The sequence below is a fragment of the Indicator indicator genome, chromosome 28, assembly GCF_027791375.1.
Source record: "Indicator indicator isolate 239-I01 chromosome 28, UM_Iind_1.1, whole genome shotgun sequence".
Taxonomy (NCBI): domain Eukaryota; kingdom Metazoa; phylum Chordata; class Aves; order Piciformes; family Indicatoridae; genus Indicator; species Indicator indicator.
In genome coordinates this window covers 11,977,090-12,003,533 of record NC_072037.1, presented here as the reverse complement: position 1 = coordinate 12,003,533, position 26,444 = coordinate 11,977,090, and the positions used below count along the sequence as shown (strand labels likewise).

General features: G+C 46.2%; 1 protein-coding gene across 1 annotated transcript in view; it reads right to left on the bottom strand.

Annotated features, from left to right (window-relative positions):
• Positions 1–6,733: 6,733 nt before the first annotated feature.
• The window catches only part of SETX (senataxin), a 30,311-nt gene continuing 10,600 nt past the window's right edge, over positions 6,734–26,444 (bottom strand). Inside the window, exons 9-25 of the mRNA XM_054393228.1 lie at positions 24,589–26,412; positions 23,636–23,747; positions 22,387–22,563; positions 21,365–21,594; positions 19,900–20,067; positions 18,506–18,662; positions 17,308–17,409; positions 16,287–16,399; positions 15,156–15,227; positions 14,561–14,710; positions 13,966–14,073; positions 12,907–13,094; positions 12,136–12,228; positions 11,295–11,459; positions 10,336–10,434; positions 8,743–8,830; positions 6,734–7,792 (exon numbers count right to left, since the gene is read on the bottom strand). Coding sequence (XP_054249203.1) covers positions 7,028–7,792; positions 8,743–8,830; positions 10,336–10,434; positions 11,295–11,459; positions 12,136–12,228; positions 12,907–13,094; positions 13,966–14,073; positions 14,561–14,710; positions 15,156–15,227; positions 16,287–16,399; positions 17,308–17,409; positions 18,506–18,662; positions 19,900–20,067; positions 21,365–21,594; positions 22,387–22,563; positions 23,636–23,747; positions 24,589–26,412 — 4,611 coding nt within the window. The 3' untranslated portion in view covers positions 6,734–7,027. The remainder of the gene's footprint in view (positions 7,793–8,742; positions 8,831–10,335; positions 10,435–11,294; positions 11,460–12,135; positions 12,229–12,906; positions 13,095–13,965; positions 14,074–14,560; positions 14,711–15,155; positions 15,228–16,286; positions 16,400–17,307; positions 17,410–18,505; positions 18,663–19,899; positions 20,068–21,364; positions 21,595–22,386; positions 22,564–23,635; positions 23,748–24,588; positions 26,413–26,444) is intronic.

Sequence of the window (26,444 nt, the reverse complement as noted above, 5' to 3'; positions counted from 1 at the left end):
GGAGCTCACAGAGACAAGATCAGCTCATTTAAGACTCACAAACATACCCTAGTCTGAGGAAGCAGCTGAACCAAGCACACCAACCAAGACATGGGGAGAAACCAGAGACAAGCCATGGTGTCACTCCTTCAGAACAAGAATGCCACAAACACAACAGCTTCAACTTTGTCATGCCCAAAGATTTACTAAGCCAGGAGTTAACATTAGAAGAGAGGAGATATCCCCTCCCCACCTCCAGCTCTTTCAGCCCTTGGCTGTTTTTCTTACCTGGTGAGCAGCTCCATGCAGCTCTCTGAGCCAGCCCAGGAGCTCCAGGCTTGAGCCTTCACTGGCAGTCCCAGGTTTGGTGTCCTTGCCAGGGTGGAGATCTGCTCCAAGAGCTTCTGTCAATGTCTGTTCTGTTCCAGCACTGTCTCTCCATGCTCCTGTCCCTACAGCCCATCCTGCTCAAGGGGCTGTGTGCTGGGAGCTAAAGGTGCAGAGCTGCAGCTGTCCTCCAGCCTCACACTGCATGTGCCATATCCATGGACAGTGCCCCCAAATCAGCCACCTCCATGGAAGGGAGGGCAGTAAACTTCTGCTTTGGACAAGGAGAGGAGGTCCAGAGGAGGCCACAAAGGTATCAGAGAGGTGGAGCACCTCTCCTATGAGGACAGGCTGAAAGAGTTGAGGATGGTCTCCAGGGAGACCTCAGAGCTTTCAATATCTGAAGAGGACCTGCAGGAAGGCTGGGGAGGGACTGTTCAGAAGGATTTGTAAGGATAGGACAAGGGACAATGGTTTGAAGCTGGAGCAGGGCAGATTTAGGTTGGGTATCAGGAGGAGGTTCTGCACAATGAGAGTGGTGAGACATCGGAACAGGCTGCCCAGGGAAGTGGTGGGGGTCTGGTCTCACACCTGGGGACATTCAAGGTCAGCCTTGGTGGGGCCCTGAGCAACCTGATCAGGATGCAGATGTCTCTGCTGGCTGCAGGGGGGTTGGACAAGATGACCTTGGAGGGTCTCTTCCAACCCAATGAATTCTTTGATTCCAGGAGAAGAGGAGGGAAGGTGCAGGGTGTAGACATTGTCACCTCCAAGAGCAACACAAAGCTGGGGCAGGTTTTGAGCAGCACAGAGGCAGGTGGCAGGGCTGGGCTCATCCAGCACAAATTAATGAGGGTTAAACTCACTCTGCTGAGGTTTGATCGTGGGGGAGGTGGGGGGCACAAGCTCTGCCTCCCTTTCTCCAACTCCTTTCTGTCTGCTGGTGTTGAGCCTCTTTCTTTGTACCTTCTGACTGCAAGAGATTTAAGCTCCTCATCTGCCTCTGTTCTCACAAGTAATAGCAGAGAACAGGCTGTAACGAGATCAAGATCTCTAATAGCACTTCTGGAAGGTGAAGCAGCCTTCTCCTTTCCTTGCACTCCTGTTTTTCTCTAGAATATTAGATTAAGCAACAGAAAATTTACTACTTCATAAAGCCAGAGCCCAGACAAGCCCTGAGCCCAGCAGCTTCCCTGCAAACACCCCTGGTTACTGCGGGGCGGGCAGGAACGTGCCAAGGAGCAGCAGCAGCAAAGTTCACACAAAAAATAACCTCAGAAAGGCACAACAACAAAGCTCAGAACAGCCCAGGAATGAAGACTGCTGGAGGTGACAGGCCTGAGAGAACACTGCAGTAAATCTTCCTGGTTTGGGGGATTTGTTCTTGGTTGGTTGAGGGTCAGTTGGTTTTAAGATAAAATTTTGTTGGCTTCCTACCTCAGCTCCAGAGATGGTTTAGTGGTAGTAGCTCAGCACCAGTGAGATGAGCACTTGGACTAGATGAGCTCAAGTCTCTTCCAAGCTCAACAGTGCCATGGTTCTACCACCCAGAATGCCAGCAACACTCAACGCTGGACATTCTTTAACCACAGCCCAGTGAAGAGTTCTGTAACTGCACCAGAAGGTTCTGGTGGTGACCCTCCTGCAGCTATGCCACAGGACACCTGAAGAATGTTGGGGAACAAAACACAATTTCACTGCAAAGCCAGCACTAACTGCAAAGGACAGGAAGAGCTGCTTCACCCTTCCTTCTGAGGGGAGACCTCATTGCTCTCTACAGCTCCCTGAAAGGAGGCTGGAGTTAGGTGGGGGTTGGTCTCTTCTCCCTGGTATCAGGTGATAGAAGGAGAAGAAATGGCCTGAAGTTGTGCCAAGGGAGAGTTAGGTTGGAGATTTGGAAACATTTCTTTGCTGCAAGAGTGGTCAGGGATTGGAACAGGCTGCCCAGGGAGGTGGTGGAGTCCCCATTCCTGCACGTGTTCCAGAAACCTGTGGCCATGGCACTTGGGACCATGGTTTAGTGGCCAGGGTGGTGTTGGGTTGAGGGTTGAGCTGGATGACCTTGGAGGCCTTTTCCAACCAAATCAATTCTATGACCTTGCAGAAGAATTCTAACAGCCTTTAGGCTGTGAGCAAGGACAGAACCAAGAGAGATCATCACCTGATGACCTTAAAGGTCTTTTCCATCCTGAACAATTCCATGATTCAATGAGGGACTGGCAGAGTCCCCTCCTGGAGCCCTGCCTGCTGATCGGACCATGCAGCTCCTCACCACACTCAGACACAAAGCCAGCCCGGAGTGCTGGGAACCAGACTGGCACTTTCCCTGTACAGTGCTGCTGGAGAACTTGGCAGTAACACAACACAAAGCACTGCAAGGCAGGACAAAACCCTCTCCCACACATCTTAAACTCAACTATTTAAGAAAATAATTTCGAGCTTTAGGACTGAAGACTCATTCACTGCAGCCAGAGAGGAAAACCCTCACAGCAAGTACCTGCAGCTCCAAAACTTCATCATCTTTGAGATGGAAACATTTCTACAGCAGCTGCCTGCAATTGTGGCAAGTTGAGCTTGCTACCTGTGGAAAGGTTAACCAAAAGCTGCTTCTCTTTCTGAGAAAAGCCACTTGGCTCTTTCAAGAGGTTTTCCTCTGCATCCTGTCGCTGGCGGCTGAGGAGCTTGGGAAAGTTTTTAAATTACACTTCTGCCTGCAAAAAAAAACCCCAAATGACCTCTTCAAACAGCAGCAGCCTCACAGATTGTTTACCTCAAATTCTGCCCTGATTTTAACTGTTTCCAGTGCTGACAAACCCAAATAACTGAAAGCCCCAAAGCAACAAAAATAAATCTGCTTGAGGTGAGCGAGCTGGGATCACAGCCCCAGCTGCAGAGGAGCCCAGCAGCAGCCTGCCTTTGCTTGCTCAGCAGAGGAAATGTTGAGCCTACAGCCCCTGGGAGATGGGAGGAGGAGGGAGAAAAAAAACCACTGGCACTTAACAGGTCTGGTGTTTGGGTTTTTAAAGCTGAGGGAGCAGACATCTCACTGACAGGAGTGACTGGGAAGGAGCTGCTGGAGGCTGGAGAGCACCCACACTTCAGTGGCAACAACATTAAAGGTCTCCCCAAGCAATTCTCTTTTATAATTGGTTTCATGAGAAGTTCCAAAGCCCAAACCTAGAGGAGCTGAGTGTTCCTGCTCAGGGATAAGAGCAGAGCTGGGTTTTGAAGAGCTTTGCCTCACCCTCTTCTCAGCCTTTCTGGGAGGGAGTTGGGGGAGTTTGGCCACCATCAGGTAGACACTGGCTACAAATCACACTCTGATTTGGGATGCAGAGAAGAGCTTCAGCCTGTCCTAAAGGCTCCTTTGTCATTTTGATTCTCTAAGTGTCACAACAAGTTTCCCTGCAGGGTGAAACGTGTGAGGAAAGCCTAAACCCCCCCATTTTCACCACATCATTACCTTCTCTCTTGGCCAGCAACCAGACTGGGCTCCAAAAGCTCCACCCTGACCCTGCCTCAGGGCTTCAAATGAAAAAGAGGAGAAACTGAGGGGATTTTTTTGTAGGAAAGGGAGAGCTTGCTTGGTCCAGCAGTGGAATCAGTGACAAACACAGACAGCCACACCCAAGCCCTCTCCATTTTCACACCACCAAACATAAGGTGCACTCCAAGGCCCTTCCTTTTCAGTTGTGTTCCTGTTTTTGGGAGCTGGTGGCAGTTTTGGCAGCCAGGTACAGATGGCTGGAAGGTCTCGTGCTGTTCCTTGTACAAGGCTGCTCAGCCTCCAGTTATTTGCACTGAAGAATAAAGCAGTGGGCTGCTTTCCAAGCATCTCTGAAAAAAAAATTTGAGAAAGAAGAAAGGAGACCTTATAGATGGCTGGGGACTGGAGCTGTTGTGGCAAGAGGCTGTATTAGATCATTAACATTATAAATTCCATTTACCACACAGCAGCCATTCCATCCATCATTTATTCATGCAGACAAGAAGGTCTTGCATTTTTAGGACTCTGCTTCTGCTGCTCCCAGGTATTGCTACAGTGGCTGTGCTGGGAATGAAAAGCTCAGTTCCTGCCCCAACAGCTGGGCTCCCCTCTTTCTATAACCTGAAAGTCAACACCAACATCTGGGCTCCCCTTTCTTTACCCACAAGCCAGCCCAGCACCTGGGCTCCCTTCACACTGAAGTAAACCTCAACATCTCACCACCATGCTTCACTAACTGCAAGCAAAGCCTCAGCTCTGAAGGACTAATTCCAGTTTCTAGCAAAAGGAAAAGGCAGTGCCTGGCCCATCTGCACACCTTGGACCATTCAACTTCCAGCTCCTGAGTTTCCCATCCCTTGGACCCAGCTGAGAAGGGCTGAGATTGTGAGACAAAGCTCTTCACAACCCAGCTCTGCCCTCACTCCTGAACAAGAACTCTCAGCTCCTCCTTTATACTTTCTTCTATTTACATTTGGATCTCATTACAGGTTATTGAGGGGCACCACCATCTCTCAGCATTCTTTTTATTGACATAAAGATGGCCCAAATGGCTTCTTCCACAGCTCTAGGACCAGCCTTTGCCACGTGCTAAGAAGAGCCCAGCCAAGAAGAGCCAAAAGGTTTGAAAGAGGTTTTTCAATATTCCTATGAACACAAAGGGAGGCTCCACAGCCAGCGTGGGTTCTGTGGTGTGGGAGTGACCAAACTGTGCCATTTGTGGCCATTGGGTTCATTCAAGCAGCTTTCCTCCCTCACACAAAGTACACAACACCCAGGAGGAGTCACAGCAGCTTCAGAAGAGCAAATTCTGCTGACCAGAGGTGGTCAGAGCTCACTGAAGCAATTAAGGCTTGGGGAGAATCATTAACTAAAGCCAAACAATGCACACATGCTGATTTCACCTCAGACATCTCCAAGATTCCCCATTCCCTTAAATGCTCTGTGCTGGGCAGCAGAAGGAGCTGGGCAGGCACAGACAGCAGCCAAAAGCTTCCCAACACAGCTACAGTGCAGCTGGTCCCAGTAAAGCACACTGGCTCTGGGCTTGGATGCATGAAGGATGCTGAAGTTTCCCTGGCAATCACCCTCTGAACCACACCTGATGATTTGTAGGGTTAAGGCACCTGTGCTGCCCCAACCTGGATCTCACACACCCCTTTGGCAGCAGGTTAAAAGGACAGAGCCAACACTAATCACTGCAATTAGTGTGTCAGGACAAGCAGCAGAGCTCAAACATGGCTAAATTCCAGCCAGAGAAATCTGGCAGCTTCTTTTCTTAGGGAAAGTCACTGCCCTGAGACACTGGCTAAGCACAAATCAATTTGCAAGGGACAGGAGGATGCTGCTTGCTTCAGAGCAGGCTGCATTTGAACATGGAGACAGCCCCAAGGCCACCCAAAGCCAAGTAGGACTCACAGCATGGTGTTGCCCCCTCAGAACCATGCCAGGCTGTCCCCACACAAAGCCCTGCCCACAGCAAACACTGCTCTTCACCTCCCTGAGACAGAGATGTCCACCAGGAGGAGAGAGAGATGCTTCACAGCCACCCAAAGGCATTCTTAGCAGAAAGGATTCTACTTTTGTTGTGCAATGTTGTGGTGAGAAGAAGGCTTTCTTAAAACCACTTTGTTTGGCCTCCCCCCATCCCCATTTTCCTGGTTATAAATTCATTAAACACAGTACAAAGGAGTCAGTAGTAACACCTAGAATGCACTGCTTGCCCTCCTCTGGTGACTTCCAAAAGATTTATGGCTAGAAATTTCTATGTCATTAGCACAAAGTATTAACTAGCTCTTTGACTGGGATGCCACAGTGCTGTTGATTATTCATCACATGGACTCACTGGGACCAGACAGACCTTGTAGGCTTTAATCTGCAGGTTTTTTTTTTTGTTGCCACTGCAACAAGAAAAAGGATTCCAGCTGATGAAGCAGCAGCAGCAGCAAGACCAAAACAACTCAAGGCACAGTTGTAGAAATGAAAGCTCTTCTTTTCCTATAAAAACAGGGAATAAAACATACAAAAGAAGTAGAATTCTCTCCATTCAACCACCACACACCTGCCCTTCCTGAGGCACGAGGGGAGCACGAGCAGGAGTCACTGCTCCCACTTCTGCAACACTCACTCTTGGCTAACAAATAAATAAAGATTGGATAGAGCAAAGGAAAAGAGAAATCTGACTGGATTGGGGATTTTTTTTTTTTTGGAGGGGGGAGGGTTTCTGTTTGTTTTCCAGATTTTCTGGGGGGGTTGTTAGTTCTTTTTTGTGGTTGGGGTTTATTTATTGTGGGTTTTGTTTTGTTTGTTGGTTGGGTTTTTTTTTTTTGCTCTGCTCTGGTTCTTCATAAAAACATTCCACCACTAAGAAAAGAGCATCTGCAGAAGGAAAGAAGCTGCTCTGGTTTTTTTTGTTTTGTTTTGTTTTGTTTTTTTGCCAAATTTGATCTTAAAATAATATTTGTGTACTGTACAAATATACATCAGGAAACATTTACAACTTTCACACTTCACTCGCTAGGTGACCAACATTCACTGCATCTCCAAAAGCTGGAAGCTCTCAACTGTTAGGTATAAAGTGCCCTTCACAATTAGGGACAGGATGGGACCAAGCTAGACCTGCTGACAGCTAAGGTATCAACAGAAGGGAGTTCCAGGAGTAGGAAATAATTTAAAACAGTCCTTGCCAGACAGAAATCAGGGAATAGATTTTTCAGAGAGGAGCCAAAGCCGCAGTCAGCGAGAGGTCTTCCTCCTCTTGGCACTGCTGGGTTCTGTGCTCTCTGGTCTTCTTCTTGGAGCATGACTGTCCCTGCTCCTCCTGCTGCCCTCCCCATGAGCTCCTTCCCGGGGGGCTGTGGAGCTCCTTCTCAGCACAGCAGCTCTCTGGTCGTGCTCGTGTTGAGCTCGGGAAGGTGATGTGGAGGGCAGCTCACAAGGTTCCATCCCTTGCTGGGGCTTCTTAGGAGTTTCTGCTCTGGAACTCTGGTCCCTGCTGGCTGAGGACACCTCAAGACCTTGCTGTGGTGTTGACCCTGGAGCATTCCGGGGTGCCCAACTGCTACTTTGGGAGGCCTGCTCCTTCCCTTTTGCCTCAGTCCTACCAGCCATGCCTGCCCTCCTTGGGTCCCTTGGCTTCTCTTGAGCAGCAGGAGGTGCTGCAGCCTCCACAGGTGTGGAGACACTGCCTCTGCTGGAGTCCACAGCCTCAGCTCCCTGTGCCTGCTGGGGGCCTCGGCTTCCTTGTGGCACTGCCTGGCCAGCAGCAGGTCCCAGTGGGCTGCTGCTGGCCTCCTGTGGCTTTGCAAGCTCAGGCCTCTTGCCACTGGAAGAAGAAGGCTGCAGAGCAGGTGTCTTTGTCCCTGCCTTGGTTGGACACCATACTGTTGGCCTGAGCTTCAAGATCTTAAGAGCATCTCTCTTGTAGCTTTCTTCTGATGTCTTGATAATGGCTCCCCTTTTATGAGCATCCTGAATCAACTCGTTCCAGTCCTTGTTTTCCTTTAAGGAAAAGAGAAAACAGTTACCAGCAAGAGCTCAGCACAACTGGACAGAGCTGGCAGAGGCTGCACAACCCCTTTAATCAAGGTACCTGACACAAGTGTCATGGAAACCACTGCTAGGTTTCTCCTGCAATGGAAGAATCTTATGTTTCCCTTGCAAAACAACTCTGGGTGCTGGAACACAGGGAAAGGGCCTTCAGCATCACTCAGCTACTACTTAAAAAAGACAATTTCTCTGTCTATGAAGGCCAAAAGAGTTCTCTCCTCCAGAGTGAGCCAGGAGCATGGCTTCAATGCCCTCTGGTGGTGTAGCTGACACCCCCCCCCCACACCCATTAAGATTAAAAATCAAGTCCTGTAAGACATGAGCTCCACTCAGGAGCACTCCCTACACCTCCAGTGGGCATTGACAGTCTCCCAAAGGGGTCACTCTGCTTCACAAACACTCATTTCAAAGAGCAGCCTCAAAACCCACTAGACTACACAAAGGAGTATCAAAACCAACAACCTGAAGATCAGGAGAAGGTTTTGGGCTGGTTTAGGGATTTTGAAATCATCTTTCTTGCTTCAGCATCCAGGAACAACTGCAACAGCTGGAGCAACACTAAGGATCAAGCAGGAAAATAGCTCTGCCATCATCCTCTCTTACCAGCTGAGAGAAGATTTTTATTTGCATTGTAAAGGATTATGAATTTCAGTTATATCTTGAAGAGTCATTTCTAGAGCTTTCCTTCTTGGAAGCAAGAAAAACAGACGATTTTTTTAAGCTTTTATGAGTTACAGCTTTCAAGGAGCAGCCTTCAGAGGCCTGCGTTGTGCTCATTTAACAACACACTAGGAAAGGATTCCTTCCTTCCACAGACTGAAGATGGTTTTCCCTTCCCCCCAGCCCCTCCTTGACCCAAAAGGGTGGACCACAGAAGATGACTTGATTAACACTGTACCCACCATGAGTGTTTCCAGTCTTCCAAGGATGAAGAGGCTGAACCTGGCTCTGGTAATTGTGACGTTCAGGCGCTGAAGGCTTGCCAGAAACCTAAGTGACAAAGGCAAAACTCAGCTCTGGGACTACTGCTTCCAGGAGGTTTGTTAGGAGAAAGAGAGCTCATTTTCAGTGTCAGAAAGATGCAGGCAACAGAAGCAGTTCCAAAGGCAGAGGCAGTTCATGACCCATTTGCAGATCCCACTGCAGCAGCCCTGCCCCACAGGAGGGGCTCTACAGGAGCTGTGTTACAGGAATTTGTGGCTGCCTGTTTGCTTCCACCCTGATTCCTTTGCAGGGAATTCCAGCTCTTTCCAGCTTCTGCTGTTGATGTTTCCTTTCTTAGAGCAAATCCCTTCTTAATACCAACCACTGCTTCCTTAAATGTTCCTCAAAGTACAGAAGACATCAACCTCACCTCACCTATCAAGACTTTAAGCTTCTTTTTTGACTTGAACTGAAATAGATTAATAATATTTGGCATGATTAATGGGAAATTTTCCTACTGAAATGCTGAAGGCTGGACATGAATATTTTATTGTAAAGGTGACCTGGCACTGGAAGCACATTTTGCTTTGTCATGCTTCAAGAGGGAAAAGCACATTCCTGCAGGAGAAAGTCTCTGTGTGTGCACTGTGAAAACTGTCTGCTCTGAAAGCCCTGCTTTGAGTTAGAACAAAACTGATTCTGGTCAGTGATTTTCCTTGTCAAGTTTTGGGGGATCACAAACCAAGGCACTGAAATCTAAATCACTGCTTCAGGTTTGGGAAAGAAGTCCTAACAGAAATCAAATTCAAAAAACAAAGGCTTGTGGCACTGCTATCAACTCTTCTCTAATAAAAAAGCTGATCTTGGATGCTGGTCCAGGTGATGTTGGACCTGCTCAAACTAAGTTGTAGAAGAACTTGACTGATGCTATGGTCATGGCACTGAAACCTGCTCTGCAGCAAATTTCCAACCCCTGCAGTGAAGGCTGCAAAAGCTCCAGAGCCACCCCAGAAAATTTGGGCAGTGCAGAGGGAAAAAAAAAAAAAAAAAAAGAGGGAGGAAACAGAACAGTGGAGTGGATCCAGCAGCACAGATATTACAGTTCTCTAGAGAGAAAAAAAAAGGGTATCTTGAAAGACTACTGAATGGCAATGCAGAAAACAAACCTTAGCATTTCCAGGTCCCTTTTGTTCAGAGATCTCTAACCAGTAATATTAAATCCATGCATTAAGATGCTTTTTAACTTGCTGGCTGTAGTGATTTGATCTCTAGAATCTTCTTCCTGGTCATATGACAAGGAAAGTGCCTACATATCTTTCCAGTGAGGGTGCTGAGATACTGGAAGAGGTTGCCCAGGGAGGTTGTGGATGTCCCTCCCCGGAGCTGTTCAAGGCCAGGTTGGATGAGGCCTTGAGCAATCTGGGCTTGCTGGGAGGTGTCAATGCCAACACCAGGGGGTTGGATCTAGCTGATCTTTAAGGCCCCTTCCAACCCAGGCCATTCTATGAGTCCATGAATATCCAGAGTGCCATTGGAAGTGGGATCTGTGAATCACCTGGGGACACACATACCCAATGGAGCCTTTGGTGGCGTTCGCCCGGACGCAGGTCACTATGACGCAGTCCTTCTCTCGTCCCTGGAAGGCATCCACTGTATCCACTTCTCCTGGGCTGCTGAGGAAGGAATTAGCAAGCTGTTACATTCTCTTACTTGAATTTTTAAACAAGAGACCAATGTAAATAGATTCCCAAATTGTATTGGGTTGGAAGGGGTCCTCAAAAGTCATCTTGTCCAAGCTTTCTGCAGTCAGCTGGGTCACCTCCAACTGGATCAGGCTGCCCAGGGCTGCAGCAAGTCTGATCTTGAATGTCTCCAGGGATGGAGCTCTGGGCAACCTGTTCCAGTATTTCATCACTCTCCTTCTGAAGAGCTTTCTCCAATGTCCAACCCAAATCTGCCCTGCTCCAGTTTCAAACCATTGCCTCTCACCCTATCCCCACAACCCCTTCTGAACAGCCCCTGCCCAGCCTTCCTGTAGGTCCCCTTCAGATATTGAAATGCAGCTCTAAGGTCTCCTTGGAGCCCTCTCTTCTGGAGAAGAAAAGAACAGCCTCAACACAGTCCTGAACACCACCTGTCCAAATAACCCAGGGTAAATTTCTGCTTCAGTTCATGAAGCTAAAGCTGAATTTACTTTTCTGAGGCCAGTATCATCAGTGAAGAGCTCCACACAGCTTGGAATTTTAGGTTTGCTTTTAAATCAGCTTCATTCAGAAGAGCAAGACAATCCAAGCATGCATGCAAAGAAGAACTGAGCCATGGTACAAAGAGGCCATGACTGTTCTAAAGCAAGAGGCTTGCATGTCTCCTTTAAAAGCAAGACTTAAGTGCAGATTTTAGTAGTGTAAGAAAGTTTTTAGTACAGAAAAAAGAAAAGAAGATTGAGAGTTTTTGCCATTACTTTTCAGAAGATAAACAAAGAACTGACACACAAGGGCCAAGCCCATTTCAAAACTCATGGCTTCTTTACCTGTTACTCCCAAACACTTTGTCCAGCTGCCTTTGAATTCTCTTTTTCTGGGCACTGTAGGGGGTAATTATCCCAATGCGACGAAGGCCCAGATCCTTCCTTCTTGCTTTAATTGCTTTAATTAATTCCATCACCAGCTTTACTTCCTGAGGATTGCTGAAAGAGCTGCAGGAGACAGAATGGAAACATGACAGCAACACATTTGACACCTCTCACAAACTCAACACTTCAGCCCAATTTGTAGAGGGACCTCTCTGGAGGTCCCTTCCAACTCCTAGCACTCAATGATTCTAAGTCAAAGCCTCTGTCTCAAGCTTCTGCAGCCTCCTTCACATGGAGGCTCAAAGAACTTAGCAAACAGGCCCTGAGGAGGTGCTAACATCAATGAGAGGTGACAGCAGTGAAAGGTTGCACTTCACCTTCCCTCAGAACCTCACAGCTTTGCTTTCCTGGCAGGATAGACAAGGGGAAGAATGAGCCTGCCACCTTCTGGTGTCACCTCCCTGTGCAGCTGTGAAAGGAAAAAAAAAATCAGTGACAACAAAAAAAATAAGGAACTCAAGAAACTGCTATCAGAGCTAGCAGAGACTGTCAGCACTCACTGGTGTCTACTAAATAGTCAAAGCAGGATTAAAACCACTTTCAGATGAAAAAAAAAAAACCAAACAACAAACCCAAACCATTTAACACCTGGAGTTTTTTTTTTGTTACATTAAAATCAAATCCAGTTGAAAATGTAGTTCTGGCTGCTTAATGCACATTGGGAATGCTAGAAGAGAGAAGAAAAATCTTGATTTTTTGGTTAAATTAAATCAAGTTGAAAATGCAGGACCTGACTTACTCATTGTCTCGCTCCTCACGACCATCTCCAACATCAAAGATGAGGTAGGGCTGGAAGGGCCAGTCTGAAGAACATCTGCTCTCTTCTGTTGCTCTGTAAATAACGTTTTTATCACTAGGAAACTGTGATAAAACTAAGAACTGCCACTTCATCACTTCACACCACGGTTAGCAAAAACAAACAACTGTCAGCTTCCCACCCCCCCAACCCCAGCCCTGAATCTTTAATTTTCACTGCTCTGGTCAAACCCCACCTGGAGCCCTGTGCCCAGCTCTGGAGACCCCAACTAAAAGGGATCAGCCTGGAGAAGAGAAGGCTTTGGAGAGACCTTACAGCAGTCTTCCAGTATTAAAAGAGCCTACAGGAGAGCTGAGGAGGGATTTTATACACAGCATGCAGTGAGAGGATGAGGGGTGATGGCTTCAAACTGGAAGAAGCTGGACTTGGATTACATATAAGGAAGAAATTCTTCCCCGTGAGGGGGTGGTGAGGCACTGGAACAGGTTGTCCAGAAAAATTATGGAGGCTCCAAACCTGGAAGTGTTCAAAGTCAAGTTGGAAGGAGCCTTGAGCAACCTGGGCTAGTGAAATGTGTCCCTGCCCATAGCAGGGGAGTTGGAACTGGACGATCTTTATGGTCCCTTCCAACCCAACCCAGTCTGTGATTCTATGATTCTATAACCTCAAGAATGTTTAGTCTAAGAACATCCTGCTCAGGACAGGGCAGAGAGCTGTTGTGCAGACTCAACATAACCCATGCCAGCTACTCACCTGTCAGTCTTTAGAGTCCTGCCATAAACATAGTTGGATGGGAAGAGGCAGATGTCAGGGTGCATCCTGTACTGCACAGTCAGCTGCACCACCGGCAGGCTGCGGAACATGGTGCTCTGGAGTTGCTCCTCCAGGTGCCTGTGCAGCCTTGCCATCAAGGACTGGTCATAGCCATTCTCCTGAGCTTTCTGCCAGAGGGAAAACCAGAGGCTGAATTCTGGGGAATTAGGTTCCAAATCAGCAACAGGAATTTGCTTTTTTGGACTAAAAACCATTTTGTTGTTTTAATCTTCTGAACTGCTGGCACAATGACACTGACTTGGATTTCTATTTCCTGCCTTACTACTTCAGTAAAGACCAGCTGCATGCAGCTGAAGTTTTGGCAGTGGAGCCTTCAGCAAGACAACTTCTTTTTGAGCCACAACATAGTAAAATCTTAAACACATCAACAATACTGAAAAGCAGGATCTTCCAGGTGGGATCTTCTAAAAGAAGCACAGAACCTCCAGCCAATTCATCCTTCTAGAGAAGCCAGACTCATTTTCCTCCTTTATCAGATGTTTGAAACAGTCCTTACTGCTAGATGGGATATAAGGAAGTGATTCTGTGATGTTCATCCTCAGGGTGAGCAAGTCCCCATTCAAAGAAGTCTTCACACCCTTCATTCCTTAAGGAATGAAGCTCACAATGAACTGGGATGAAGGTCACAATGAACTAACAGAGCCTACTGCAACACCACATCCATCACCAGCCAAGTGCTGAGTTGCACTCAGTTACTGCCACAGTTATTCTTAATGGTGCATGAAATCAGTTCCAGGCCACACCAGGAAAGTCTACAGAGGTTGCACTCACTCATCTGTATCAGCTTTATTCACACTGTTGAAGGCAGCACTGATATGGTCTCCACATAAGATTAAACTTGCAGAGTAGAAGCCCCTACCTGCTCCACATCCTGATCTGCCATTGAAGTGCCCTTTATTCCTTTTATTTGTTTTCTAGAGATGCTCTTCTTACATCCACTACAGAGCATGAAAGAAAAAAAGCAGTTTGAACACTTACTACTGATTTTACAGTAGGAGGAAGCTGTCTGGGATCTCCAACCAGGACAAGTTTATTGCAGCGATGGATCAGTGGGATCAGTGTTTCGACCTCACAGGACTGCCCTGCCTTTTGTTCATGCAAACAGGACAAAAAAATCAGAAGTTATAAGCAAAGGACTGAAGAGAATTCTGTTAAATTTCCTGTAAGAGAGCCAGAATAACTCAAATGCTTTAAATCTTCTAAAAATTAAACGTAAAAGAGAGAAAACCAGAGATTCCCCCCTCTCCCCCAATAAATAACTACAAAATTTTCTCGTATTATTCAATCTGCAGAGCTCACCAAACAGATTCAAATGGAACCCCACCATCTGGGAATCCCTACAGCAAGAACCACACTTGAGCCCTGATTATTAAGTAAAAGCTGTCTGCCATTAAAGAACCAAACAAGTCAGAAAAAGAAGGAATTAAAAAGTTATTCTTTCATCTCCTGGCTCTACAGAGCAGGCCAGGCTGGTGAGCAGTTAAGAGGTGAGGATGGGGCAGTCAGCAGTCACAAGCAGCCTAAGCAGAGAAACAAGGCAGACCATGCTGTAGTTCCAAAGACCTTTACTGACCTCATCCACAATGACACAGCTGAAAGGATCAACTCCTTGCCTGGATAAAGTAGATTCCAGCAGGCCTCCTCCACTGGCACTCAGCGTGCAGCAGATGATGTCAGACTCCAGGATGATTTCTGCCTGCACTTTCTGAGAGTGTGCCCGAACCTTCAAGTACAACAGGACAAGTTCTATCTCCTCTTTTAGCTTTCCTGAACCACCCTCAAAGCATTTTCAACTGCCTGGGTAATTCTAACTGCCACACAGATCATGCAGAATGCATCACCCCCAATGAAACTACCTCCATGAGTACAAATTTCAAGTCACAAGCTGACTTAACTCAAGTCTTACTTCACTTTAAACTGCAAATCAACACCACTGAGGTGGCAAAGTGGCAGAAGGCTTCCTTTAGCTCTACAGCTATGCACTCCAGACACACTAACTGTGAGCAAAGTTTAGTTTGCCATCACATTTTAACCCCCCATTACCATTTTAAACCCCCATCACCATTAAGGGTGAGCATACAGTCTTTTACCTACTCCCAACCACATCAACCCCCAAACTCCACCTCAATTAAAGGCTACCAAGTATATAAATATTATTAAATCCCTACCTCTTTTAGCTGAGATGCAAGATGTTCTCTCTCCTTTGAAACTCTGTTAAATTCATCATCTATCATTTGACTCTAAATGGGACCAAAAAGAAAGAGAGAAACCATGTATCAGGAGTAATTAACATCACACATTTCCCACGGAGTTATTTCCTCCCCTCCCCTAATTCATTTTCTAAGCATTTAGACTTGTTCTGACTCTCTTTTAATATCAAATGTGTGTGAAGAAGCTGACAAGTTTGAGGAAGTCATCAACATATTTAGACTCTGCCACACCTAATCTTACACATTTCTCATTTCTGTGCAAGTGGGAAAACAATTTACCATCAGGAATCTGTGATTTGAGCCCAATTTACCATCAGGAATCTGTGATTTGAGCCCAAACACCAAACTTTTAAGACAGAAAACTGGAAAACTAGAGGTATACCACAGATCCCAACATCTCAGAATGCAAGAGATCTCATTATTTCCACTTAAAATCAGTGCTTTGAAGCATGCAATGAAATTCATAGATTCAGAGAGTGGTTTGGATTGGAAGGGACCTTAAAGATCATCCAGTTCCCATTCCCCTGCCATGGGCAGGGACACTTCCCACCAGCCCAGGTTGCTCAAGGTCTCATCCAGTCTGGCTTTGAACACCTCCAGGGAGGAGGCAGCCACAACCTCCCTGGGCAACCTGTTCCAGTGCCTTGTCACCCTCACTGTAAGGAATTTCTTCCTAATCTCCAGTCTCAATCTCCCCTCCTCAAGCTCCAATCCATTGTTCCTCATCCTATCACTACAAGCCCTTGTGAAAAGTCCCTCCCCAGCTTTCTCATAGGCCCCTTTCAGGTACTGGAAACTATTAAATCATTAATATTTCTAAAGATGCTTCCACTAAAAAAATAACTGGTGAGAGAATCACACTAGAGCAGGCAGTGGCCTGACCTACCTGTTGCAAACACTAGTGGAAATTCATGCTGTAAAGCTCTTCTTTCCCTTTCATGGTGCTAACCAGCATTTCTTTTAGTTGAAAGGACAGGTGAAGAAGAGCTTCTGCTCAGAGACAGCATTAAAATGTAGATCCTTACTCTCTGGATTCAGTTATGAGCACAAAACCCACCAAGAGGATTAGAAACATGATTAGCTTCCTACCTCCCTCTTCCCACATCTGTTCATGGCACGCTGACGGATCAGCTCATCCAGCCTTCGGTCTATGGATTCTTTCTTCTTCTGAATATCCTTCTCCAAGTCAGCTGTCTTTCTTTCTGTGAGAAAAAGCAAGACATGCAGGAGGGACAGGAAAAAATGCTACACTAACACTTTGCTCCTAGTCAGGCATCTTCAGTTACACAGAACAAATGAGCAAACTGATTTTTGTTGCTCTTTCTTGTTTTTTTTTTTTTTTTTTTTTTCCTGTGGAGGTCTTTGCCTTGTGAAATGAAGAGAAGAGTTGGGTCCAACTTCAGTTCTCAAATGCTGCATGGGCACACTGCTTATAAATCATGGCTTTGACAAACAGTGGTTAGAAATTGTATTTTAAATCCCATAATCCCAGCATGGTGAGGGTTGGAAGGGATCTCTGGAGATCACAATGGCCAGGGCGGGTTGGAAGCTCTCCAGAGAAGGAGACTCCACAACCTCTCTGGGCAGCCTGCTCCAGGTCTCCAGCACCCTCACACCAAACAAGCTTCTCCTCCTGTTGAGATGGAACCTCCTGGGTTCCACTTTGTGCTTGCAACCCCTTGTCCTTCTGCTGGGCACCACTGGCAAGAGCCTAGACCCTTCCTTTTGCCCCCCACCTTTATCTCTTGCTGAACATTGATCAGATGCCCTCTGGGGCTGCTCTTCTCCAGGCTGAACAGCCCCAGGGTGCTCAGCCTTTCCTCTTCAGAGATGTTCCAGCCATATTATACACACTAACTCTAATGATTATACATTAAACATAATGCACATTAATAATAAAAATGCTGTATATTTTAAGTCATCTTGCCTCTCTCTTTACATTTCCTTAGATTTTAGGCCATATGTCAGCTGACATTTTCCCACTGAAGCTGACAAACCTACTGCTTGATGAAACACTGCAGCAGAAAAAGCTTGGACCATCAGCCCCAAATGTAAAACCACCACCAGGCTCTTTAAAAACAACAAAAAGTCTGATTTACACTTTACTTACTCATTCTGTGTTGAACTTGCTTATCCAGGCTAAATCCTAGGACTTCACTGTTGATTGCTTTTTCAGCCCCAATTCGCACCAATTTGATATCCCCACAATTTCCTGTTTACAGAAGCAGAATTCAAAATACTTTTAGATTGCTCCAATCCCCTCTGCACTTGGGTATGAGAGGGGAAAAAAAAATAAAAATCAATTTGAACATTATGGGTAGAAAACAAAAAGCTTTTCCTCTTCTGCTTCTCAGAGGTTTGCAGCGATTGATTGGAATTATCTAAAGACAACAACAACAAAACAAACAAGCAAGCAATCTCCAAAAACCTAAAACTCAGGAATTCTACAAGCAAATATTTGGTGTTTTAAAGCAGTTAAAATGTTATTCTGAATAAATAGAACAACTTCTCCTCAGGCTTCTCTATCTAAAATTTAGAGAATTCCTAAGTTAGAACATTAGTGAGGACTAGCAGCAAGGCAGCTGATTCAGCTAATTAGCTGACTCCAGCCAATTTAATACTGAATTCATGTTTGCTTAGAAGGAGAATTTTTCTTCCCCCATCGCAAACTAGATGCCTTGCTTAGTGTTCATCATCTTTGCATCAGTCCCAGACTAGGAGGAAATAAAAAAAGAAGTGAGAGGCTCTAATCCATCAAAATTTTCATCACTTTGGTCAGCACGATCAGCAAAAGTCCAGTTGGATTCAAAATCAAGAGAACAGTCTTGTGTTTAAAACTAAAAAGGGGACCTGAAAGCTGGGGGAGGGCAGAGAGAGCAAAGGAGGAGGGCAAAAGGAGAGTCCCTGAAAGCTGGGGAGAAAAAAAAAAAAAAGGGCCTTGGAATGTGGGAGGGAGGAAAAAGGGGGACTTGAAATGTGTGGGGGGAAACAAAGGGGACCTAAAATATAGGGAGGTGGGGGGAAAGGAGGCTCTGAAACACACTCTGAGAGAAGGATCAATGTCTGTATAAAGACAGAGTGATTTATTAATCACTCCCACACATAAAATACAGCTGAGAAGAGCACATGAAAATGAGTAACAGTCTGAGGACATAGCAGCTGTGTGCTGTCCTTGAGCGTTAGACACAATCAGCTGTTTGGGTTTCTCCTTCAGGTTTTTACATATTGAACAGGAAAAAAAAAAACAAAAACCAAACAACCAACAAAACAAAACAACAACCCTCCAAGAAGTTTCAAGTGCAGCATACCCAGAGGCTCCTGCCTGTTCTGACATTTCTCTTTAAAAGCCACGATGATCTTTTTCATCAGTTCATCCACAGCAGCATTGGATGGTGCGCAGACCAGGAAACGGTTTGGCTTGATCTTGGGATTTGTTTTTCTGGCTGTTCTCTCATTCTGAGTGTTCTGCAGATGAATTAACAACAAAAACAAGACGGGTTCCTTAGGTTGGGAGTTGGTGATTTCAAAGCCAGACTCCACGCTCTATCAGCATGCAGAGGTTGGAGATCCCTCAGCTTGAATAGCTCCTAAGGATCTGCCTTGCATTAAAGAGCAACAGGTCAAATATATTTATCATATTGGCACAAAATTCCTTTCAACAAGGAGGCACTGGATCAGTTTATTTGGAAGTTGATATGAAAACCACTAAACGGGGCAGGCCAAATAGCATTACCTAAGAAAACTCGTCATATTTTAATGTATTAAAGAAGTGTTTGTAGAGGTGTGGGCTAAATAACATCATTTACTAGGTCCAAAATATTCAGGATCTTTTATTTACCAAGTCTTTGTATGGGGACAAGCCAAAGAATGTCATTTACTAGGTCCAAAATATTCAGGATCTTTTATTTACCAAGTCTTTGTATGGGGACAAGCCAAAGAATGTCATTTAATAGGTCCAAAATATTCAGGATCTTTTATTTACCAAGTCTTTGTATGGGGACAAGCCAAAGAATGTCATTTAATAGGTCCAAAATATTCAGGATCTTTTATTTACCAAGTCTTTGTATGGGGACAAGCCAAAGAATGTCATTTAATTGGTCCAAAATATTCAGGATCTTTTATTTACCAAGTCTTTGTATGGGGACAAGCCAAAGAATGTCATTTAATAGGTCCAAAATATTCAGGATCTTTTATTTACCAAGTCTTTGTATGGGGACAAGCCAAAGAATGTCATTTAATAGGTCCAAAATATTCAGGATCTTTTATTTACCAAGTCTTTGTATAGGGACAAGCCAAAGAATATCATTTAATAGATCCAAAATATTCAGGATCTTTTACTTACCAAGTCTTTGTACAGGGACAGGCCAAAGAACATCATTTAATACACAAAAATAAGAAGGATTTTTTTATTTGCCAAGTGTTTGGAGAGGGACAGGCCAAATATTAGTTAACACATCAAAAAATCTTCAGGATTTTTTAAATTCCTAAGTGTTTATCTCACCACCTCTGCAAGTTTCCTTGATTTTAAGTTCTAGAAACTGCTTTCCAAGATGCCCCAAAGGTATTATTTCCACCCTACATGGTACACATTTAATTAAGTGAGCTTAATGAATTACAGCCCCACTAATTACTTGCACTTAAAGCTATCAATGAGTACCCCTAGGACACCAAGCAGCAGCAGACAGCAAGCACCTTCACTTACTTCTCTCAAGACACGAGACAAGAGGCCAACAATAGTTTTGGATTTCCCAGTTCCAGGTGGGCCATGGATGAGGCAGATCTTGGGAAGCCCTGGATGCTGCTTGACCATGGCATAAGCTGTCTCAATGGCTCTCTTCTGCCCTTCATTGTAGTCATTCATATCAGATGCCTGAAGGAACAGACAGGGGCAAAAATAATTAATTGTTGAATATTGATTAATCCCAGAATGGCTCAGGTTGGAAGGGACCTCAGAGCTCATCTGCTCCAACCTCCCACCATGGGCAGGGACACCTCTCAACCAGACTCAGCTGCTCAAGGCCTCATCCAACCTGAACACCCCAGGCAGGAGGCAGCCACAGCTCCCTGGGCAGCCTGTGCCAGAGTCTCACCACCCTCCTACTGAAGAGCTTCTTCCTCAGCTCCACTCTAGCCCTGCTCTGCCTCAGCTTCAAACCGTTCCCCCTTGGCCTGTCTCTAGACACCCTCATGAAAAGGTACTGGAACGCAGCTCTAAGGTCCCCCTGGAGTCTTCTCTCCTCCAGGCTGAACAACTCCAGCTCCCTCAGCCTATCTTCACAGCAGAGGAGAGATCAAACTTTCCTTGTTTGTTTAAACATTTTCAGAATGTTCCTCATCCCTCTAGCTAAGACTCGAAACTTAAATGACATGGAAGCTTTTGATTCTAGGTTTGCTCACACCAATCCTGACTTGAAAGCTGCAATGAAGGTTTTGTTTACTCTCCACATATTTAGTTTGCATTATCTTTTCCATACTGCATCTTATTTCATAGATTTATAGACTGGGTTGGCTTGGAAAAGACATGAAATATCATCCAGTTCCAACCCCCTGCCATGAGCAGGGACACCTCCCACTAAACCAGGGTTGCTTAAGGCCTCATCCAACCTGGCCCTGAACACCACCTCTCCAGTAAGAAAAAGAAACTGAAAGCTGCTTGAAGAACCCCACTGCTATCCACATCAATAACACTGAAACACCTGAGCAAATCCAGGCTCCTCTCCACCCATCCACTCAATCAACTGTTGTGCCTCAGAGTGTCTGAAAGCCATCTGTTTGCACTTGCTTCAGTGGTGCCCAGTGAGAGGGCAAAGGGTAACAGGTACAAACACAAATACAAATACAGGAGGTTCCAGCTAAACATGAGCAGGAACTTCTCTGCTTTGAGGGTAGTGGAGCACATAAGCAGGCTGTCCAGAGAGGCTGTGAAGTCTCCAGCTCTGGAGCCATTCAAAAGCCTGCTGGATGCCCTCCTGGCCAAACTACTCTAGGTGACCCTGCTTTGGCAGAGGGTTGAACTAGATGATCTCCAGAGGTCCCTTCCAACCCCCATCATTCTGCGATTCTCTGTAGGTCAACTCAACCAACCTCATGCAAAACCAGTTTTGCAACATTCATGAGATCCAAACACCCACTTTGTCACCTCTGTCACTTCCAGCTGCAAGACTTACAGCACTTTCTGAAGCTACAGGCAAATCTCTGGGGCAGAAGTCGTTGTAAGATGGATTTATGATGGCTTTAGCCAGGGGACTCCTGCTCAGCAGCAGCAGACTTCTGAACTCCCGGCGTGTGGTCACCAGGGAGCCAACCACCACACACTTCACTTGCTTGTTTTTGGAGAAGGACAAATTGCCTCGAGTTTGCACAGAAACATGATAGACAGTGTGCTGCTCCTTCTGTCCTGTTAGAGTGGGAGGAAGGGGGGAGAAAAGACAAAACACAAAAAAGCTGGTTAATTCCAAGAATAGCCAAAGTTTGAACTGCAAGAAATTCCTCCTCCCTGCAGACATTCAAGGCCAGGCTGCATGAGGCCTTGAGCAATCTGCTCTAGTGGGAGGTGTCCCTGGCAGGGAGGTTGGAACTGGATGATCTTTGAAGTCCTTTCCAACCCAAACCAGTCTATGACTCTATGATACTCAGACAGATCATTCAAAGAACTCACCAGAACCAGCTGTCACCTTCTAGTAAGGTGTCTATGACTGAACACTTGCAAAAACCTCAAACACTAGTCTCACCTTCTCCAAAAAAAACAAACAAAACAACCCAACCTAAAAACAAAGCCCAAAGCCCCAAAACCAGCTCAGATCACTGGTTTCATCAGACAGCATTACTCTTAGTATTTGGTAATCTTGGTAATTCATAACTTGAATTCCAGGAGGCAGTGAAAATTTGAGTCAGACCACTGAAGTTCATGGCAAGGTTCTAAAGATGCATGCACAGAACTTACACATCAGCCTGTTCTTACACAAAGCACTACCATCTGTCCTGAAGGAATTCTCCAGGAAAACACCTGTAAAGCAGGACTGCAGCTTTTTCCAAAGCTTCTAGCATGGAACACTCAAACTAGAGCAGCAAAACACTCCCATTTTTTTCTGAGGTCAGTGAGATATGACAAATGTGGACAGCCAGCTATGGAGAAGCATTTCACAACACCAAGAAGGATCCCACTTGCATTCTAACCCCATTTACTTACTGGCTGAAGAGCCAGAGGCACGATAAAACCGTGTCACAAGCCCAACATGATACGCTTTAGAGTCTTCTGTCTCCTTTTCTTCCTTGAAGGAGTCTTTTTTATTCTGGACCACCAAAAAGACTACATCGTCCTCCTTGGGATGAAGCTGCCTTGCCAAATCCACTTCTCGAAGATGAGCTATTTGAAAAATGAAAGTCACTGGAATTATTTTGCTTCTCTGACTACAAAAGTACTACAACAACCTCAGTAACGCCCAGATGTGAACTTTTCAAGCTATTAAAGGCTACGGTAAAAGACTCTGAAGAGTTTTCAATCCATCCTGCATTCTTAAACCTGAACACAGTACTGCACAAGGATAGAGCCAGCCAAAGATTATTTCATTTACCAAAAGAAGCTGAACCAAAATCTCAATGACTAAGATGGAAATGAAGCTGGACATGAGCCAGCAATGTGCATTTGCAGCCCAGAAAGCAAATCACATCGTGGGCTGCATCAAAAGCAGTGTGGCCAGCAAGTCAACAGAGGTGATTCTGCCACTCTGCTCTGGGGAGATGTCACCCAGAATGCTGTGTTCAGCTCTGTGGTCTCCAACACAAGAGAGACAGGGACCTCCAGAGGAGGCCACAAAGACGGTAAGAGGGCTGCAGCACCTCTGCTACAAGGACAGTCTGAAGGAGCTGGGGTTATTCAGCCTGGAGAAGGGAAGGCTCCAGGGAGACCTTACAGCAGCATTTCAGTATCTGAAATGGAGCTACAGCAAGGCTGAGGAGGGACTGTTTAGAAGGGGCTGTGGGGATAGGATGAGGGGCAATGGATTGAAACCGGGGCAGAGAAGATTTAGGTTGGACATAGGACGAAGCTCTTCACAATGAGAGTGGCAAAATACTGGAACAGGTTGCCCAGGGCTGTGGTTGAGGCCCCATCCCTGGAGACTTTCAAGCTCAGGCTTGATGTAGCCCTGGGCAACCTGATCTAGTTGGAGGTATCCCAGCTGACTGCAGGGGAGCTGGACAAGATGACCTTTCAGAGTCCCTTCCAACCCAATGCAATCCACGAACTTTGTCCTGAACCCTTCAGTCACAAACTCCCTGCAAAATGTGTTTCTGCTATGTGCACTCTGGAATAGCAAATTCAAGATGCTTTCTGTATTGAGAGCAAATAAAGTTCTACCTCCAAATGCTAGCTTATTATAAGGAATCATCTCCTTGACCATTCCAACAGGGTTTGACAGACAAAGGCCCTCTCTTACCTTCAAAATGTGCTGTGTTCACATCAGCACGGAAGTCTGGCAGCTCACTCTTACAGAGCAGGTAGTAACTCTTCTCTCTTCCTCTCTGGTTTTCTATCCAGCCTTGGGCCAGCTACATGTTGGAAAGGAAAAGCTAAATAAAAACACCTTGAAGGTTTCAGTGTTACCTGAAGAGCAGCTTCTTGTGACTCAGAGGGCAAACAGAAATAAGAAGCTAACAGACTGGCAAGCACAAGGAACAAAGAGTCTCACCCATGTCTTTGCTAATACCTAGACATGAGCTACAACAGAGAAAGCAAACGAGCACTTTCTCCCCACCCATTCACCATATTGCCTTACAAATCACTTCCAAACACACACAGGTGAGCTCACGCAGCCCAGCAGGCAAATCCTTCCCAGGCTGCATCCAGAGGAGTGTGGCCAGCAGGGCAAGAGAGGGGATTCTGCCCCTTGACTCTGCTCTGCTGAGACCCCACCTCAAATATTGTGTCCAGTTCTGGTGTCCCCAGCATAAGAAGGACACAGAGGTGGTGGAGAGAGTCCAGAGGAGGTGACAAAGATGATCCAAGGGCTGGAGCAGCTCTGCCATGAGGACAGGCTGAGGGAGTTGGAGTTGTTGAGCCTAGAGAAGATTCCAGGGGGACCTCAGAGCTGCCTTCCAGTACCTGAAGGGTTCCTACAGGAAGGCTGCAGAGGGACTTTTCCTGAGGGTGTCTAGAGACAGGCCAAGGGGGAATGGTATGGAGCTGAGGCAGAGCAGGGTTAGACTGGAGTTGAGGAAGAAGTTCTTCAGTATGGGGGTGGTGAGACTCTGGAACAGAGTCTTCAGAAGGTAAAGAAGACATTTTTGGGGGGAAAAAGGAAAAAAAAAAAATAAAAAACAAAGTTTTGAATCTCTCGGTAAAATTTCCTAGGGTTGACGAAAACAAAGCAAGACCCAGAAAGCCACTTACTGATTCAAAGGCATTCAGCATCATCAAGGGGAAGAAGGTATTGAAATAGTCATTGTATCCCTGGAAGTGGACAGGAACAGGGGCCACAACAGACTGCAGGAGGTTATTCGGAGGTCCAAACTGGCTGCAGGTTGCAATGGATTCATAAGTCCAGTTCAGAACTTCATTCACAAAAGTGTTGTTGTCCCGCTGCTGAGCGCCAAGGCCAGCAGCATGGCTGCTTCTGGCAGCTCCTCTGGAAGCAGCTGGAGCAATCTCATTCTGTCTGTTGTGTGACTGGAGAACGTTGCCGTAACCGTAGGGCTGAGGTACGTTACTCAGACTTGGAGCCCTGCGGGGCTGAACAGCTGCTGGTGCAGTCCTCACACTGGGGGGCCTGACCACCGTCTGTTTGGCTGCAATCACTTTGCTTTTTGAAGCTGGGGGCAGCTTTTTACCATCCTCTAGGTCCTTGCTGAAGGCTGCACTGCGTGAAGAAGTCGCTGAGCTAAAGATTTTGGTGGTGGAAGGCTTTCTTGCTTTAGGAGGGGGCAGGAGAGGTATGGCAAACACATGGTCTCCTTCCGAGCTGCTGGCTGAATGCTTCCTGCAGTACTCTCCTGGCTTTCCCACCTTCTCCACACAGTCTGTGTGCTTGCATTTCACCACAGCTGAGGCTTCACTCTGCTGAAGGCTCTCGGCAGCGTCCATCTCCTCAGGCTTTTTGCTACCTGTAGTACTATCTTCAACACTTTCCACCTGGGAACATAACTCCATGTCCACAGGATCTAACTGAGTTAAAAACAAATTATCATCATCTTCACTGTCCTCAGCTGCTTCACACCCATTTTCTGTTGAAGTTGTCTTCTCAGACTCAGGCTGGACAACATAGCCTTTGCCTGGTGGTTTATCTTTATCATCTCCAACAAGCACAGTGGAAGAGGGACTTGAAACTGTAGTTATGGGAGCAACCATCATGCTGCCATCCTCTGATCTTCTGGTTGAGCCTAAAGAACTGAGCAGTTTAGAGACATGTGGCTCCTCAGAGGGACAAACAGCCTTCTTCCCTTTGTCTCTTTGTTTTTTAACAGATCCTTCACCAGATGCCAGTTCCGAACTTGGAGGCTTTGGTTTCTTTAACTTTACATCCACTTTCCTAACTTTGTTTCTACTCTCAGAACCTCCCAGAGGTTCTCTGACACGTTTTGGGGGCCTTGTCTTCCTTAAAAAGTCCTGACAGGCTAGAAATTTTTTGTTATGCTTTACGGACAAACTCTGAGCAGCAATTGGCTTTGTCTTCCGTTTCTGTGGCAGCCCAACCCTCCCTGCAGCTTTCCCGTAGCTACGTAGCTTAACTATGCTCTCCAGAGAGCGCTGGGACAGCTCAAGCGCCTTGCGAGGTGCCTTCTTCAGACCAAGCTTTTCTGCAGTTGATGCTGGGACAGGACACTGCCTAACCTTCCTCGGAGGAACCACTGCAGGCAGTGACCTGCCAGGTTGTGACACTGAGGTGTTGAGAAGTAGTTTACTCTGTGCTGGTTTAAGAAGAGGGTTTTTAGGACTTCTCTGAATGGTTTTTGCTACCTTGAGCTTGGCTATGCTGTTCCGTGGGCTCACACTCTTTTTCTTAAGGGCCAACTTTGAAGCCAAGGACATGTTAGATGTAGATGGTCTGGGTTCAGCTGAGTCCAGGGTGAAGTCTTGAGCAACGGTTGGAACTTTGTCTGCAACATTCTCCAGCTGATCTTCCATATTTCTCTTACTAACAGATTCTTGCAACACTGAGTGAGCTGCTTTTTTTGTATGACCATCTTCTTCCTTATGAGGAGTATCTTCTGGCTGCTTCTCCATATGAATGAAGCAACCATCATGACCTC